Source organism: Suillus fuscotomentosus, assembly GCF_016647785.1.
Source record: "Suillus fuscotomentosus strain FC203 chromosome Unknown F5891scaffold_7, whole genome shotgun sequence".
NCBI lineage: Eukaryota > Fungi > Basidiomycota > Agaricomycetes > Boletales > Suillaceae > Suillus > Suillus fuscotomentosus.
In genome coordinates, this window is record NW_024539519.1 from 1,114,555 (window position 1) to 1,132,243 (window position 17,689).

Below are 17,689 nucleotides of genomic sequence, written 5' to 3' on the forward strand. Positions count from 1 at the left end.
GACCTTGTGTACGCTGCTCAGTATACTGATTCACACAAAACTCAAGGCCTATGCAAAGAAACACCCTACGACTTTCAAAATTCCTGATGGAACTTTCGAGGATTCAGAGATGTCGGACGTGGTGACTACATTCATCAAGGAGAATTTGACCACAAAGCGGGGGAGCATGAAGCAAAAGGTACTTGACATTTTTAATGAAATTTTCGCACTCACATGTTTCAAAGATCAATCATAGCCTCAAAACCAAGGTGAATATATCTGTCCTCGCGAAGTCTCTAGCATCAACGGGTCACGAAGTTACAGCGGCACATTGGGCGCGCTTTGCCTTTCTGGTAAGTACGAGCCTTCTACTCCTGTTTGTTTTTACAACTTCCTGACAACGTGCCATTGAACAGCGCAGTACCTTTGTCAGCTTCCAGACTGTCATTGAGCAGGCTAAGGCCACTTCGGCAGCTCAGGACAGCGCTGTTGCTGTCGTGGAGAACAGGGACTCTGAAATCATCGACTCCCCCAAGGCCCCAGGTCCAGGTCCAGCCACAAGCGATAATGCAGAACCCAATGGAGTCACAGTCGCCGATACGATAGAGAAGGCACGGAACTGGGTATCAACCGAATATTGGGAATTTGTTGACATTCTTCTTCGTGATGTCAGGCAGGAAGCTCGCACCATTGGGAAGACACTGTTGGAACGTGAAAAGATAGTCGAGACGTAAGCGTTTTTTCTCCTTTTTCACATCAATTATTGACAATCATTCAAGGTTTTTCATGTCATGTCTCCAAGATGACATGAAGCGATATTCGTCTACTCACTCCCTTATTCCAACTTTTGACAAAGTAACCGTTCACTGGCAGAAAGCGATTCATACTGGGCTCATTTGGTAGTGTCACCGTCTGTCTACGTACTATAGCCTTTGTTCCACTCAGTAGCATCTAATGCATTTATTTGTGACATTCTTTCTATGGTGTGATTATCAACACCGGCACCTGACGCAAGCAATCATACTTCCCCATCTAACTATCAAATGTGTATCTCATATACGCATTCTCAAATATCTGTTGCGCGCCTATACAATGTCGGAACTACCGTCTACTCATAGATTGATTTGCACTAATATAACCATACAGCCGCCAATCTGAGACCTCTCACAGACCTCTGGTTTCGGTCAATCAAATCACTTGCTCATTGTATGTGTTATATTTCATCACAATGTGCCGCTAACATTATTCCTGTCAATGATGTAGTGTTCCATTTACAGGTATGTTATGCGCACAAAAGTAAGGGTAAGATTCATATTTTGCAGTATGTATGTGTAATATTTGACGAAAACACTTAAAATTACCACATCCAGTCCCCGTTAAGACACAAACCGTCCCAAAGGTCTCACAGACCCTCCCGAGAACTAACCGTGTACCGTCAACTCAAGCTCTAGATAGCCGACGGTACGGATACGGCAACTGTATTACGGCGCCGTAAGGTTCCGTCGTACGGCATACGGTGACCTAGCACTGATGATGGATAGCAGAATTATACAGATGTTTGCGATTGTGTACTATCATCATACATACTCTTATCATCTTTCCTCCAGTTCACTGATGACCTATCCACACCAGCCCTACCTCCATTCGCACCTCAGCTCGCATGAACGTCGACGATGAGGAAGCAGGCCCGACCCGACCAGTCGAGGATGCAGGAAAGGGCGCCACCAAAAGAAGGAAGTAAAGGATCCTGGAGGGGAGTATATGTGGCGGTTGTCGGCCACTATCGTGTTTCACCAATCGAAGAATGGACTTGTTCGAGTCGTTCCCGGAGCCGTGCGCTCATCATCTCACAGATACGTCGAAGAAAAAGACAGCTCGTATGGTATTTCATAGTTCCGCTCATACCTTCATTCGCATGCTGTACAGGAACAAAATTTCATTCAAGTGTCATCGAAAAGACCAGACACCGAACGCCAAGGACAAATCCTTCGTGTACGCCGTCAATGACATACCCTTCCATCCTGTGCACGGAACCTTCTCTACTTGCGGTAAGCCTTGAGGCTTCCAGTTCCATGTGGCTGGTCTGATTTGGAGACCCAGGCTCTGATGGAACTATCTACTTCTGGGACAAAGACGCCCGCACACGACTAAAGAGTATACCCACTCCAATTACCGACTGTTTACGATTGTACTGATCATACTTTTCTAGCTTTCGAAGCAGCCCCTGGGCCGATCAGTCCTACTACGTTCAATCGAAACGCCACGATCTTTGCATACGCTGTATCGTATGACTGGCCTAAAGGCCACAGCGGCATGACGCCAGGACATCCCAACAAACTCATGTTACATGCTTGCAAGGACGATGAGGTCAAGAGGCGGCCAAAGAAGTAAGTGACATTGAGGCATCGGGACAGTCTTTGAGTTGCTTTTGAGTAGTACGCTATCTACATCCATATGTCGATGTCTCGATGTTGCATTAATAGAGTGGCAGTTATGTTTCTCTTCTAAACGAAGACACCGATACTATTTCATTGATAGTTTGACTGGTTTCAACGAAAAGCAAGCAAGTAGTATGTAGAAACGTATTAACTTCAGCGAGTAGTAGTCACTGGGCAAGGGTGCGCGACAGTCTATAATTGGATGATAAATAGGTTCACCGCGATCATCGTCATCATCGTTTTTATGACTGTTTCTTGATTTCCAGCATGGGATCAAGGGACGACTCAGGCTGGCGGTACGAACCACCGACACGATCTGCCCACGTAAAGTACTGAGCGTGGGGACAAGAAGTCTTAGAGGATACCACGAGAAAAGCATAAATGATACTGCGTACCTGACCGTAGTTGACCGTAAAGTAAAGATGATGGAGTGTGTGATGGGCGGGTCCATTTATCACCTTTTCGAGGGCATGTCCCGTGACCATATCGGAATCATGAATCTGGTGTCGTTGACGTCAGAGCGGTCCATGTCAGTAATGCAAAGCACGCACGAGAATACTCCAGAAATTGACGAAAACGAAGAGACCGAGGTATAACCATCGGTGAAGAGGGAATATAAATATGAAGAGGTGATATGGGACAGATTGGAGGTAGCCGTCTACTGGGTGGAAGGCATGAGATGCAAAGGGGGTCGGAACTACCAAAATATTTGAGCGCACGACGACGGGATGCAGAGCAAAGCAACATACTTATCCACTTGTGGTGAGGCTTATGGAATGTTTTGTATATATTCGGGTGATGCAATAGTCGGTGGACCCAGTAAATTCCGTAGTCGGTGAAAAGCAAGAAGCTAATGATAAATGTTGAGTACATGTTACGGTTGGAAGAGAAAGCACTGACAATGGTACTGATAGGGCAAAGTAAGCCCAACCGTAATCCTCTACATTATCGTAAAGCTTTGAGTAACCCATTACCTCTGCTTGGAACCAAGGCAGAGTGAGAAGGGTCATTGCGGGAAAGGCTCGTAGACTGCATTGTATCTCTTGTTTGACCTGGTTCTCTAGGAAGCGTGGATGGCGCATCATCTCATGATTGAAAATGAATTTGTATGAGAGCCACGCGAACAGGAAATAGAGGAAATGAATGCCCAAGAGAGTGATTACACTGAGAGAAATAATTTGTCTAGGGATGTAATCACGAGCCCAGACAGACTGCTGAAGATGCACGATTGACGTGAAGTTTGCAGAGGTGGAAAGGGAGGCATATGACGGTTGAACTAGGTGGTCGTTGACAGGTAGCAGCCGCGCCCATACTTTGTCGAGGAGATAGTCATCTGCGAGGTGGAGAACAAGATCCATGACGCCTATAAATCAAATGACTGACGCTTGAAAGTCACTTGACCTAACCAGCAGGTACCTAGAACAAATTGACGACGTTTCGGTCAACTCTTTTATATATGACATGCTCAATCGAACCACTTTTCTGACCGACGGCATGACAAAGCATCCTAACATGGCCAATTTTAATTTCAACTTCAAATGAAACTCAGCGGCAACTGAAGTCTAAAATTGTTGATATAAACATAATTGAGGAAGTCATACGATAACACAAGGGCGTTTAGCGCAGTGGTAGCGCGTATGCTTTGCACTAAGCATCCAATTTGTATAAGGTCCAGGGTTCAATCCCCTGAACGTCCAACTTTTTTCCTGCACATTCGGACACTTGTCTGACCATTTCTCCGAGATCCATCCATCCATCCATCCAAATGGCATGACTTCGGAACAGGATGGCGTGAGCTCGTCACAACTGTGAGATTCGCTAGCGTGGGTGGTCTTCACGCTAATCATGGCATATTCAGTAACAACGGGCTCACGCCGATTTCGAGATCCCCGCAAAAATATCACGGAGCCCGCAAATCTACACGCGGTCCGCCGACGCTAGCTGTGTGACCGAATACAGAGTTATTACAAACACACGCGGCGATCTAACACTGGAGTTGGTGCGGCCACAGCCACGAGGAACCACCAAGGGTCGGTGAACTTCCGCATGTATCACCGTGACGTCCTTCTCGCGAGGCGCCATGGAACGTTGGGTTAATTCCCTCATTGGCAGCGCCTTGGTGTTTTTGTTGTCCACCCTAAACGCACGATCCTCGTGTGTTCAAGTTCCATTCGTATCAGGATGGCGTTGACTATGCGTATATCAGCCGAGTATCGTCCGGGTCATGTATCGGTATCTGGGCCATATGCATGTCTTCATCGCCCTGATGCATGGCCCCACCCAATTGCACCTCATCACACTATCACAATACCAATCATGGCGTGAAGTAATGATTCTTGGCTGCAGCCGATCTGCATGGCGTCCTCAGTGCATCTAAACAATGCGTTAGACACGTGTTGAACTGCAGGCTTCATTCGTTCACGATAATATTGTGTTTACGATCTACAAAACCACTGTAGCACACGAAACACAGACAGGACTAACCTCGACATCAACATGGGTGGATGTGTCAGTTGCTTTATTCCTTCCAGAGGCAAGAAGGTCGCGGATCCAGAGGCAGGCCAGGTTGAAGCCAAGCCGCCAAAACTTGAACAAGCCCCAGAGCCAAAACCACTGCGCCCAGAGCCGGAGGAGCCCAAGACTATCTACATAGCGTGCGTAACCATCATCTTGATGTCGGGCGGTGATTAACCCGCCCAACTCCACAGTGTAATGGGCGCCACAGGCAGTGGCAAGACAACGGTCTGATATTCCCTGTGCTCCAGTCCTCAACGCTCATAAACATTTGAATAGTTCATCAACGTCGCATCTGGCTCGGATTTGCGAGTTGGTATGGGGCTCGAGAGCTGTACAAATGAAGTACAGACGTCCCAATCGTTCATGCTGGACGGAAAGCGTGTCGTTCTCGTCGATACGCCTGGCTTTGATGATACGACGAAGAGCGACACGGACGTGCTGAAGATGATAGCTGCTTACCTGCAGACTATGTTGGTATCCTATATTATCCTGGGTAACGTAGCGCACTGACAGACTCTCCAGGCACAAGCAAGAGAAACTTATGTCCGGTGTTATTTACATGCACCGAATCTCCGACATCAGAGTCGGAGGTACATCAAGACGTGACTTTACCATGTTTCAAGAGTTGTGCGGTAAAGAGGCTTACAAGAACGTTCTCATGGTTACGAACATGTGGGGCAGCGTAAACGAAGCTGACGCCGTGGCGCGGGAACAAGAACTGCGCGAAAAGGACATATTCTTTAAGCCAATCCTCGACAACGGCGCTCTTCTCCTACGCCACATGAATGATCAAGAAAGTGCGCACAAGATCATTCAGAAGCTGACTGGCACGGATCCCGTAGTCTTACGCATCCAAAGCGAACTCGCAGCAGTGAATGACATCACTCAGACGGGTGCTTATGCGCAGCTGAACCGCGAACTCATGGAACAGTCAGAGAAGAACCGTCAAGAACTAGAGAAGTTGCGAGGAGAATTGGAGGAAGCTGCTCAGGCGCAAGATGAGGAGACGCGAATGGAACTCCAGGAGGAGTCGGAGAAAATGGAAGCGGAGCTTTTACGTGTGCAAAACGAGGCTGCGACGTTAGCATCCGAATATCAAGCAGAACTTCGGAGAATAGAAGAGCAACTCCACGCGCGTGCTGGATGACTGGCGCAATTCAATTGTTCCGAAGATCGTTTGGCTGACAATACGGATAATCCTGACCCCCTGCCCGTAGCGTAGTATGGACTGTAGTTGTGTTAGAAAGATACCCATATGCATTGGTGTGTAACCGACAAAACCCTGATCAGCATCATATTCTTGAAGCTGTGGTACTGCTTCAAACGATCAACAATGTTAAAGGGTAGTTACCCGATATCACGGAGACGGTACTCAAGAATGGACTAGCATTGCGCTCAGCGAGGACGAAGCGAGGCTGCTTCCAGGTCAGACCAACACACCGAGATTCATTCCTAGTGGTGATCACGTCTAAATAGGGCTCCAAACAACGAGGTAGGGCTCAATATTTCGCTAGGCATGTTAGGGGCTGCGCCTCGTGAAGACCATGCTACCGCAGGAAGTGCGTGTGCTCGATCGATAAGCCCGCAGGCGTATTTAAACACCCGCGTTCCTCACTCATGAACCAAAGTGCCTGCACAACGTATTGCCTGTCTCAGTATACAACTGTACCTCCTCTTGCATAGATTGACAACCGATTATTACTGAGCTACAATAATGGCGAATCCAAGCAGAGAAATCCGGATTGCGTACGTACCTTTCAGTGTCTTCAGGTTGATGAATTAACGCTCCTTCTAGCGTCATGGGCGCTACCGGTAGTGGTAAATCCACAGTATGTAAAGCTTCTTTGTTCCGAACCATGTGTTGCTTACTCTCGCTGGACACAGTTTATCAATAAGGCTAGCGGGTCAAGTCTTCCCGTTGGTCGCGGCCTCGAAAGTTGCACTAGTGAAGTACGAACTTCACGACCATTTGTCGTTAGCGGGCGTGTCGTGACCTTAATCGATACGCCCGGCTTTGATGATACTACCCGAAGTGATACGGACATTTTGACCATGATCGCCGCATATCTCTCCAAGACGTACGTGATTCCAATGCGACAGATTTCCTCAGGCTAAGCGTCTGCATTTCTTCAGCTACGAGCATGGGACCAGGCTAGCCGGCGTCATCTACATGCACCGCATCTCTGACTTCAGGATGGGTGGCACGTCCAAGCGCAACTTCAAGATCTTCCGCGAGCTTTGCGGAGAGAGCTCGCTCAAAAACGTTATCATTATCACCAACATGTGGTCAGAGGTGAAACGTGAGATCGGCGAGGCTAGAGAGGCCGAGCTTGCGAGTAAGGACAAGTTCTTCAAGCCCGTGCTTGAGAAGGGCGCTCGGATGCTCCGTCACGATGGCACCCTCGAATCCGCACATACCACCCTTCGTTATCTTATCAACAGCCAAGCTGCTACACTTCGAATTCAGCAGGAAATCGTCAACGAGCACAAGCCCATTGAGAAGACCGCTGCGGGCGCTGAGATCAGGCGCGCCCTCGACGAACAAGCGGATCACCACAAAGAAGAGATCCGTAGTCTCAAAGTGGAGATGGAGGTCGCCATGCGTGCTAAAGACGAGGAGACGAGGGCCGAGCTTCAGGAAGAGCTCGAGAAGAAGCAGCAGGAATGCTTGCGCATCGAGCAAAACTCTCAACGCATGGCAGCCGAATTCACAGCTGAGCGCGCACGCCTCGAGGCTCTGATCCTGCGGATGGAAGCCGAGCAGCAGAAGCAACTCCAGAGGGTGGAGAGCCTTCAGGGCGAGGTCGACAAAGTCCTGACTGAGAAAGAGCAACAGGAAGCTCTGCATGTTCAAAGGAAGAACGAGATTCTTGCTGCCAAACAGGCAGAGGACAGACGGCGCGCTCGTGAGTTGGAAGAAGAACGCAATGCAAGAATGCTGGCGGAAGAAAATCACCAGAAGCACCTCCAAAGTCTTCTGGACGACATGGAGAAGACACGCATCGCAAAAGAGATTGCCGACATTGCTCACGCCGAAGAAGTCAAACGAGAGCGGGACAGGCTGGCAGCACTAGAGGCTGAGCAGCAACGACAGACGTCCGCCATAGAAGCCGCGGAAAGGGAACGTGCTCTGGAGGAGGCGGAACGAATACGTTTGCAAGAAGAATTTGCGCAGAGAGAGAAAGAATTGGAGGAAGTCAAGGCGTCCCACGCAGAAAAAGAGGCTGAGAGTGTCGCAGCGAAGCAGGCGGTTGAAAGTGCCCGAATACGTCTCCTTGAACATCAAGAGCTAGCACGACAACGTGAAGAAGAGCTTGCTCAACTGCAACGGGAGATGGAAGAGGCGCACGCCGCCCGGGAGCGCGAAGCTGCGTTGACTAGGCAGGCTGAAGAAGATATACGCGTACAACTGCTTGCAGAGAAGCATGAAGCCAAACTTCGCGAGGAAGAAGCCCACAGGAAACAGCTCGAAGACGAGCTCCTGCGTACTCGGCGAGAGATGGAAGAGGCTGCCAAAGCCGAAGAGACGCGCAAGCAGGAGGAGGCCGCCGCCGCCAAGAAAGTTGAGGAAGAAACCCAGTCGCGTCTCGTGGAGCTACAAAAATTGGCCAAGCATCGCGAGGAGGAACAACGGAAGACAGCGGAGCAAGAAGTCGCACGAGCACGCAAAGAACTAGAGGAGGCGCGTGCAAAGGCAGAACGCGAAGCTGCTGCTGCCAAGGAGGTGCAAGAATTGGAGCGCGCCAGACTTCTTGAAGAACAGAAGAAACGAGAAGAGGAGCACCGAAGGCAAACGGAGGAAGAACTTGCTCGGCTGAGACAGTTGGTTGCTCAATCGGAAGAGCAGAGCGCGAGTCTAGCAGAACAAGCGCGTCAAAAAGAAGTAACAGAAAAGAAGAGTCAGCAGCTCGAGGAAGAACTGGCGAAGGCGCGCGAGCGAGCTCGAGAAGCGAAGCTAGACTACGAACGCAGATTGACTGACATTGAGGAGCAAAGTTCACTCGAACGTGGCTTGCCCTTGCCAGGTGTTCTGTTGCCGAATCTGCCATTTGTGGTGTGGAAGGCAGCCATGACGTGGTGGGGAACGACGAAGATGAAGAAGTGAACCACGATTATGTAGCCCTGCGTTCTGCAGTCATTGACCAGCGCTGGTCCTTAACCTATTGAACTGATACATCATGCACGAAAGAATACTAGTTTATTTCCTTGCCTGAGTCCTGGTCGCAGTATCTATTCACCTTGTAGTCCCGTAATGAATTATCTGTAGATGTGACAAGTGCACACTGCACTGTATGTATCATGTGTTGCCGCCGTGCTCGAGTTGTTCATGATTGCCAGGACCTGGGGAAACGGGACCCGACGGGTAAACGATTGTTTTCCTTCTATTGGGGGAGAATACATTGACATCGGTTCTCGACGCCGCCTCGTAGTCCGCGGGCGGCCAGTCAGCTGGCGCGTGATGCTTTCACTGCCAAGAGTTAAGGCTTCGACAAGCTCGATCCGCCGATAGTCAGTGCAGCGAATTATACGAAGACCCATGATCATGTTAGCATTGGGAGAACGTTCAGCCCAAGTGTCAGTTCCACTGTCACGTCTTTATTTGTATAAGTTATTATTACAATGCGGCCAACAACTTGCAAAACACCGTCGCTCCTTGCTAAACCCAAAATTCTTTTGCTAGAGAACACTCAATTGCCATCTCAAGTTGCTCGTCAGTGCGACAAACTAGCATCCTCTTCATCCCATCACCCTTCCCGATATCCACGATGATACCTTCATCGTCATTCACTTGGCTGTTCTTTGTCTCGTCGATCACCGCGAACCCGAGGCACGCGACAGCTTCTCCGACAGCACGTCTCAGTTCGGCGCTTCGTTCTCCCACGCCTCCCGCAAAAACCAGAGCATCAACGTTTCCGTGGAGAGCTAGATGATATGCCCCGGCAAAATGGAGTATGCGATCTAACATGATGCGAAATGCAAGCGTATTCGGGTCTACGGTGCGAGATATAGGATCAGAAAGTACACTGGTATCTGCCTTCTCCGTGATCTCTTTGAAGTCGGCTGTACCGGTGAGTGCCTTCCAACCTGATTTGAAGTTGAGGATGTCCTCAGCCTGTCAAGAATGAGCGCTTGAGCTTCCATTTCGCAGACAAGAGAATATTCGAACTTCTGTCACTTTGACTTCCTTTGAAATGCTAGGATCGTGACTCATATGCGCTGGAGACCGACTGGTGTAGTGGAAGATTAGGCTCGCGTCTATGTCACCAGCGCGTGTAGCTCCAGGTAGTCCACTCAGCGGGGTCAACCCCATACTTGTATCAATGGACTGGCCGTTGCGGATGGCACACATGGAAGCCCCCGAACCGATATGAAGGGCGATTATGTTTAGAGTATCCGGAGCCTGAGGAGGTCAGAAGGTCACAATCAAACAACAGAATACCGGATACCTTGTTGAGATGTGCAGCCACTGTCCGCAAGATGAACGCGTCTAGGAAGATACAGCGTCAGCGACATCTTGGCGAGGACAGATAGTGCATACAACTTAGACCATGAAAACCGTACTTCTTTAATCCCTTCTCGTGTGCCACTTGCTGATTGATCGCATAGGTAGCTACATGAGTCGGAAGATCTTTGTGAAATGCACTGTCAAAAAATGCGACGGATTTCGCATGCGGAAGGGCCTTGATGGCTGAGCTGATGACGGAAAGAGCGGATCCATTGTGTCTACAGGCTTCGTAATGCAGCACTGAATACGAGCCGGGAGAGAACGTACAAAGGGGCAAGGTCGGACAGTTTCTTGATATGGTGATAGGATTCCTCAAATATCATGACAGGGCTTATGTAGTCGCCACCATGCACTACACGATGTGCAATGTGCTTAATGTCAATTGTGTCGACGCTCGCCTCTCCCTTGAGGCGATGCAAGAAGTGCTTAAACGCCGACTCATGATCATAGATTGAGTCGACTTCTTCGCTCAACGACCTGTGTTGAGGTGCGACAAAACTCAACTGGAACCTGGCTGGAGGGGCAAAAATGGATGATGTGGACGAGGATAGGAGTAATGCCGGATTTGCAGCATTATCAGCAGAACGGCGGAAAAGTGAAATTTTAAGCGACGATGAGCCAGCATTCACAGCCAGCACAAGCGACATGGTAGTACTGATTGTAAGTAATTCTCAGAGGTTCTGTAGGCCAGTCCAAGAGGGGTGCAATTTTAAAACTTCTGACATCATCCTGGAGCCCCCACCACCCCCTGTCACAGCGTGATTGTCACGGTAATATGACCATATCAGGTAAGTAACGTGTACTTTTACTGATGTACAAGGCAAGGTAAAGTGCGCAACAAACCTGTAACCTAGATGTACAATCGTAGACTTTGTGTGTGAATGATAGCAATGATAGCGTGAATCAAGAGAGCATTGAAAATGAGTGAAAAGAGCAACAAAAGAGCATAGTAAACAATGTATGACTTGGAAAGTAAAGTATTCACACAATTGATCAATGGATCAACAGAAATGGAATGAAGGAGAGTATGCAATTAAAGTACGTGCAAACTGAAGTGGTTGGACAGAGGTACAGAGTTGTTTTGAGGGTAGGAATGAAGCCAACTCGAGACCAGGACATTTTCTGGTGCAAGAACCAGATGATGGAATGTTCTCTTTGTCACCTTCCTGTCCTACCTGCCAACACTGTTTCAGAATTTGAGCAGCAGTCTGTTCAAGGTCAGTCAGCTTCATACTCTCCCAGACCTCTGCTGGCAAAGGGACACCAGCCTCCCTATGACCAGGCATGGAGTACTCCTCATGCTGACTGAGAACATGCTCTGCCATATTGTACCTCCAGACAGCATTGACAAAGGTGGAAATGATCTTGCAGGTTGACTTTCTGGGTTCAGGAGGGAGTACTGGATGGCAAAGTGTGCATCTAATAGGCACATTCCTGCAAGGTGTGTTTTTCGATCCTTTGTCAGCGAATTTGTACTTAAAGATGAAGTGATTAATACACTTCATCTCCAATGATGGTGGGCCATTTGTGAACACTTTGATCTGAATCGTGCACTCCGGACGTCCAGATCAGCCACAAAATCTGCAAGGAAGAACCTTCCCAACCTTACATAGATATGTAATAGATTTAGCTAAATTGACATAGAATGGAAAAAAAAAAAACATACCTGCTCCTTCAAGCTCTCAGGCGTGTTGCTTAATGCATGTAGAACATGCTGACCAATGTGAGAGCACATGTCAGTGACCTTGGCCTTGCAGAGAGAGCATGTAGTGATCCATTTGCCTTCAGATGCTGCAAGCAGATTGCTTGCTTCGACGGAGACAACAGCGGATGTTCCTGAGAAGTCTTTTCAACAAATGACAAATTAATATAAGGAAAGATGTACCATCAGGAAGCTGGTAAGGAAATGATTTGTTGTCCAAAGGGCTCACACAAGCAATGTACTTGAGAGGTATCTTTGCTTTGACGACCTTCGTTCACAAGAGCTTGCACGTGGCTAGAAGAGCAGCATGCAAAACTTGTCATGTACTCTGACCCCCTTTAATCTCTAAAAAATTGTCACTATTGACATTATCCCGAAGTCAAATAAAAGTAGGTTCGGGATTTATGGGCTCAACAAGGAAGCTGGGGATGCTGATGATAACCACACTCTGTGGAATCTGATGTCCCCGGAATGATGGATTGAGCCTTCACATAGCCTCCATTCCAAAGGAAGAAGAGTGGGTCTTGTGAATCAGGTGATGGATGAGAGGGAATGATGGTGAGAAGTTGCCCAGTGATTTTGGCAGTAGCATATGAAGCCTTCATTATTGTAGTGTTGATCGAGGAGTGAGAGACATCATTGACAATTACTGCAGTCAAATGAAGTAAGGCAATGGAAACAGTACGAGCAGAATGAAGGATGGTAAGAAAAATATTGCCAACGAGGAACAGATTTTGATTGGTGATGTGCCCTGCACTCATGTCGATCCTCTTGTTCACTTTAGTGAAGCTGCGAACACGTTCAAGTCCATTGGAAGATTTTGATATGAAATCCTTGTTGATAACGAGTCAGCAGATAGTTTGCTTATGGATCCAGTGACCTTTGTAGAGCAAGTAGTCATTTATGCGGATACCAGCACCTTGAAGTGCAGATGGAACTGTCGGAAGAGGATGTGATTGGGTGGGAGGTATGTCCAAGATGGACTGTGCAATCAGCTCCTCTTCGAATATCAACATAAGTTCTTCTTCATCCTCACCAGTGGCTATCACTGTTAGGGCTGGCCACCGTAGGCCATATTATGGGCATGTACAGTGGCGTAATACGGTAACCGTACCCATACCGTCGGCACTTCAGCCTTGGGGTATACAGTTATGGTGTACGGTTTCTCCATAACTGTATTTCGCCGTAAATGTATGGTTATTATGACCGTAAATACGGGACATACGGTTGACCATATGGTCGTGGCATTTTAAGTCCCACTTTCTGTAACATGGTATGAGTTCTGTGTCAATTCTAAGCACCACTTGACAATACACGTTCTAATCTTAGAATACCAGAGCTCTTAGCTCATTCTGCTGCAAGCTCCGTGACATCTTTTGCTACCACCAGCATCTCAAACGCGTCTACAACCGGTGTTATCCGTGACTGCATTCCCTGCTGGCATTCAGGTAGCGTCCACGCAAGTCATCTTTGAGTTCACCAACTTTACATGTCTGATATCTATCACAGCTGGAATCGTGCTCTGATGCGTGCTCGTGGCTTGGCTTTGGGTCAGGAGTTCAAGGGTAAGGCGTCAACACTGCCCTTGGTCCTATGATGAACATGGGTCGCGTCCCCCAAGGTGGCTGTAACTGGGAGGGTTTCGGTGCAGATCCTTTCCTAACCGGCGAATCCGCATATGAGACAATTTTAGGCCTACAAAATGGCGGAGTACAAGCCACTGCCGAGCACTTCATCAACTAGTTTGTGTTTTCTTGTGTTTGTTTGCTTTTCTGCTTATCCCACCAGTGAGCAGGAACACTTCCTCACATTAGAATCTTCAAATGTTGATGCTGCAAATATAAGTAAGCATCGAAATCAGATGAGCGAGTTAGTACTACTGTAATTTACTAATTCAACATTTTTTCATCTCCTGTATGACCGTATAGCCGGTCATATGACCGTATGATGACCCGTACCATACCGTCGAACATTTTGAATGTATTGTACAACATACAGTACGGTACAGGTAGTACCCGTAAGCCCACCGTAAATTGTACGGCCGTAACCATATATGGTTATGGTGGCCAGCCCTAATCACCGTCTCTATGGCATGCAATGGCAAGGTGGCAGGCACCACAGGTGGGGGATTTGGCACTCGACTGGAGTCATTGAGCTCCTCTTCTGTAATGCCAAAGTACTTATTCTTACCTAGAGGACATGGGATATTTGTTCCAGGATCACAGAACAGGTCGGTGAAGGAGTAATTGATGGGATCAATCCGTGAAGTAGTGAGAATAGATAGTGCGATTTCACACCCTTATTTCCAGGCTGATAAAAGACCATAGTGACCAGAGATAATATCCCCCCTCCACATCATCTGATTGATGTGGTCAACATCCTTGATCTGCTTGCCCAGGTTGAGGCGCCGATGACCAGGATCGAGTTCAGGGTGCCGATTGAACATGCCATCAATGTCCTTAGCAGTGCCTAGACAGTCAAGGGCCTGGGAGTATGAGCATCCGGAGTTGTGACCACTGATCATGTGCAACTGACCGAACATGAGTTCAAGCCAATCGTCTCTGCAATCATCAAGGAAGAATGATTCGTACGGATCAAGAAGTTGCTGCTTTGCAATATTGAATATGACATTCTTGACACATGTTTGAGTGTTGTAGTAGAGTTGGAAAGGCATGAATAGACAGTGGTGAACATGGAAAATGGAGAATGCAAGGTGAGCATAGCAACTAAGGGACTGAACTTGTTCTGTGAGGGAAAGCTTCGTATTGATGAATGGGATGAGAATAGATTCAATCAAATTGCTGAGGAGAGTGATTGAAACTAAGTCCGTGTGTGTGTTGACATCAGTTGAAAATAAGTTGTTGAGAAGGGAGTGCTGAGACTTAGAGAACTTGACTATAGCCTGCAGTAACTCAATGGCCTGGGGGATGTCTTGAGGATCATCAGAGTGGAGGAGTTTTGTAATGCTGGCTTCATCATATGCGGGCAACCAGACAAGGTACCTTGAGAGCATCATGCTATTGATTACGCGACTGTTACTGAGTACAATTCCAGCAGCAGAACAGATGAGCGTGCAAAAGCCTACAGGTATGTAGTATTAGAATTGACTAGGATTGTATCAGAGAATGAAGAACTCATGTTTGAAAATGTGCTTGAAGTCAAAATCAACACCTTGGCATCACCTGTCATGGTGTTCAGGCCAGACATGTTGTTAAGTATACTGTATAATGGTGACTCTGGTGACAACAGTTTCTTGAGAAAAAGTTTGTGCCCCACTGCACAACACATAGCATCACCATCAGTCGCAAAGGACCACACTGGTCCAATAGATGCAGCGGCTCCGGGTATGTTCCACTGTTCCATTGCATGAGTGAGTGTGATCTCCATATCTCCAGCATTCTCTATCTTGCAAGTGGGCACTGCTAAAACAGGATAAAGCTTGTCTTCTCTGAAGCACGTGACTCCAATAACCATAAGCTCCTTCCCAAGGTGGACTTTACTGCCGTGAATTTTCTGTGTGATTGTGATGGCAGATTTGTATGTGTGAAGAACAGGGTTGATGAGGTGGGAATGCTTCCAGCAAAGGCCAGCAATCTTGTTATACTTGCTGAAGTGGACAGCTATTTCTTCCAGAGCTATTTCAACCACCATGAGACTCACACCGCATAGGGTTGTGATGTCAGCACAAGAGCTGAGAACTACTGAGCAAATATTTTCATCAAGCTGTTCATTGTGAATAGGGCCAATAGTGGGAGTGAGTGTGGTAAAGGTGGACCTGGTGCAAAGAGTGCAAATGGAGGGAAGACTGAGGCTTTGATTGAGTGCAAAGAGAAGTTGTCAACCACCAAGACGAAAAACTAATGTCACTATATCTAAGTCACTGGCTCCATACCCTCATGGACGGTATGCACCCTTGAGGGCATCTTCAAGCTTATTAACTATCTCCCGGACACTGGCACCATTGTGCAATACAACATTGATTATTTGCCGGAGCTGAGGGACGTCTTGCTCAGAGATAGCCATGAGAAGATGATGGTAGTCATCAAGTTGGGTCAGCATGCTCATGTGCTGATGCAATTCATTTAGTCCCTAGATATAGCTAGTTATCACATGTATTAAGTACATCAAAAAAACTCACCTGTAGCTTCAACTGCCTCATTTGATTGGCATACCCTTTAGTGAGGTCTTGCATGTGTGCAAGGCCCAAAAAGCAGTAATTAGTGTGTGGTTTGGGGTCACACACAGCCTCCACAAGTTGAGAAACATGCTGGGAGATGTCAGCACATTCATCACATGGCACACCCTCAAGTAGAGTCAATAACCTGCAGCACTTTGACCAAACACGAGGCTTGCTTGGATGTGTGATATCGACAAGGAAAGGTAATGAGTCTGGACTGTTGTTGTATCATTCCCAAGGTAAAAGCATTGTGAATGAGTGAAGGTCATCTGGCCAGACAACAGTAAGACCAGTGCAATTACAACCAGGAGGAGGAGCAAGCAATGTGCTGAGATTTTTGATTGATGATCAATCAATAATGTGTGTGATAAAATGGAACCAAAATTAAACATACCTTGTGTCATTTGAGGTAACTCCGGAACATGTTGATGGTATATCAAACATGTTGTCGTCCTTCTGAGGTGCACTCAGCTTGTTTTTGGCTGCCATCTGATTGCATTTCTGACTCCCCTAATGATTACTGAGTGACATGAACTGTCCGGATATCCATAAGTTGATGCCCAAGTGTATGCCAGTCTGACACCACTCTGCACAGTCCAGACACAAAAGTTCCCACCACTTTGAGGCGCTGATTCGGACTTGTAGCTTGTTCTTGAGAAAAGCTGATAGAGCTCATCAGGACTATTTAATATGAGTAGTCCTTCGTTGTCATATTCTGTTTCTGGGTCTAAACTTTCTGATTCCAGGTCTGATGAGATGAAGTTCTCAGGGGTCATGGCCAATTCATAGGCATCAGGTAGATCTTCTGGTGCCACTGCTGATTCTAGGAAGGTGTCCAACCAATATTGTGCAGGGCCAGAAGAATCAGTAGAATCCACTGAAGGAGATCTATGAAGGTGTTATCGAAAGTCCAAGTCCGACTGATATGAGTCGTTGATTGTGTCTGAGTCCTTGCTATCATCAAAACTCAAGGATTCAAAGGTATGTGCATGCCACTGTAATGCAACCATGATAATAATTTATGTGTAAAGGAGTGAGTATGAGATGCAATGAGACGTGTCGATGTGTATGACACACATATATTGATATCACACACTTTGATCACGTGCTTACAAAGTTACATCCAACAGTTGTCTTTTTGTGAGTAGTGCACTTATACATGCATTTTTTATCAAGTAAAATACCTAGTTGTATTCTACAGTAACCCCCTCCCCCCTCCCCCCCCTTCCAAGTAGCAAATAAAAATATATATTCATTTTTGAGACCGCTAGGTCAAAACTCAGAATGTCTGTCTCGAAAGTTAAGAGCCAGTTCGTCTACCAGATGTTGACGAACATTTGGCAAAACAACCTGCGCAGATTGTCGGCTTG

General features: G+C 47.3%; 8 protein-coding genes and 1 non-coding gene across 9 annotated transcripts; 5 read left to right on the plus strand and 4 right to left on the minus strand.

Annotated features, from left to right (window-relative positions):
- Positions 1-49: 49 nt before the first annotated feature.
- F5891DRAFT_944132 (uncharacterized protein) lies at positions 50-882 on the plus strand (the record flags this gene model as incomplete). Its single annotated transcript, XM_041374528.1, has 4 exons — positions 50-178; positions 225-359; positions 459-709; positions 759-882. Coding segments are annotated over 4 exons (639 nt in total), but the record flags the coding sequence as incomplete, so codon positions are not given.
- A 1,012-nt stretch (positions 883-1,894) lies between these two features.
- F5891DRAFT_943467 (uncharacterized protein) lies at positions 1,895-2,370 on the plus strand (the record flags this gene model as incomplete). Its single annotated transcript, XM_041374483.1, has 3 exons — positions 1,895-2,027; positions 2,080-2,133; positions 2,189-2,370. 3 exons carry the CDS (start codon positions 1,895-1,897, stop codon positions 2,368-2,370), a joined length of 369 nt encoding a protein of 122 aa, XP_041231105.1.
- F5891DRAFT_694025 (C5-sterol desaturase) lies at positions 2,363-3,892 on the minus strand. The gene is made up of 5 exons (XM_041372825.1): positions 3,318-3,892; positions 3,167-3,267; positions 2,969-3,114; positions 2,813-2,917; positions 2,363-2,749 (listed from the first exon to the last, which is right to left on the minus strand). The coding sequence occupies exons 1-5, from the start codon at positions 3,773-3,775 to the stop codon at positions 2,660-2,662; spliced, it is 900 nt and encodes a 299-aa protein (XP_041231106.1). The 5' UTR covers positions 3,776-3,892; the 3' UTR covers positions 2,363-2,659.
- Positions 3,893-4,028: 136 nt separating this feature from the next.
- Positions 4,029-4,114, plus strand: F5891DRAFT_t34. The gene has a single exon. It is a non-coding gene; the product is annotated as a tRNA-Ala (tRNA).
- Positions 4,115-4,589: 475 nt separating this feature from the next.
- On the plus strand, positions 4,590-6,243 carry F5891DRAFT_694087 (P-loop containing nucleoside triphosphate hydrolase protein). Its single transcript, XM_041372827.1, has 4 exons — positions 4,590-5,071; positions 5,126-5,159; positions 5,211-5,404; positions 5,457-6,243. Exons 1-4 carry the CDS (start codon positions 4,914-4,916, stop codon positions 6,079-6,081), a joined length of 1,011 nt encoding a protein of 336 aa, XP_041231107.1. The 5' UTR covers positions 4,590-4,913; the 3' UTR covers positions 6,082-6,243.
- Positions 6,244-6,404: 161 nt separating this feature from the next.
- Positions 6,405-9,514, plus strand: F5891DRAFT_1009740 (uncharacterized protein). The gene is made up of 5 exons (XM_041360612.1): positions 6,405-6,680; positions 6,730-6,763; positions 6,819-7,012; positions 7,068-8,790; positions 8,917-9,514. The coding sequence occupies exons 1-5, from the start codon at positions 6,649-6,651 to the stop codon at positions 9,037-9,039; spliced, it is 2,106 nt and encodes a 701-aa protein (XP_041231108.1). The 5' UTR covers positions 6,405-6,648; the 3' UTR covers positions 9,040-9,514.
- Positions 9,515-9,517: 3 nt separating this feature from the next.
- On the minus strand, positions 9,518-11,159 carry F5891DRAFT_694075 (acetate and butyrate kinase). Its single transcript, XM_041372826.1, has 5 exons — positions 10,708-11,159; positions 10,474-10,658; positions 10,382-10,422; positions 10,102-10,335; positions 9,518-10,047 (listed from the first exon to the last, which is right to left on the minus strand). Exons 1-5 carry the CDS (start codon positions 11,085-11,087, stop codon positions 9,592-9,594), a joined length of 1,296 nt encoding a protein of 431 aa, XP_041231109.1. The 5' UTR covers positions 11,088-11,159; the 3' UTR covers positions 9,518-9,591.
- Positions 11,160-11,690: 531 nt separating this feature from the next.
- On the minus strand, positions 11,691-11,957 carry F5891DRAFT_906066 (uncharacterized protein; the record flags this gene model as incomplete). The annotated part of the gene is made up of 1 exon (XM_041373547.1): positions 11,691-11,957. A coding segment is annotated over one exon (267 nt), but the record flags the coding sequence as incomplete, so codon positions are not given.
- A 2,484-nt stretch (positions 11,958-14,441) lies between these two features.
- Positions 14,442-15,793, minus strand: F5891DRAFT_1183480 (uncharacterized protein; the record flags this gene model as incomplete). The annotated part of the gene is made up of 3 exons (XM_041366285.1): positions 14,442-14,611; positions 14,678-15,223; positions 15,277-15,793. The coding sequence occupies 3 exons, from the start codon at positions 15,791-15,793 to the stop codon at positions 14,442-14,444; spliced, it is 1,233 nt and encodes a 410-aa protein (XP_041231111.1).
- Positions 15,794-17,689: the final 1,896 nt, after the last annotated feature.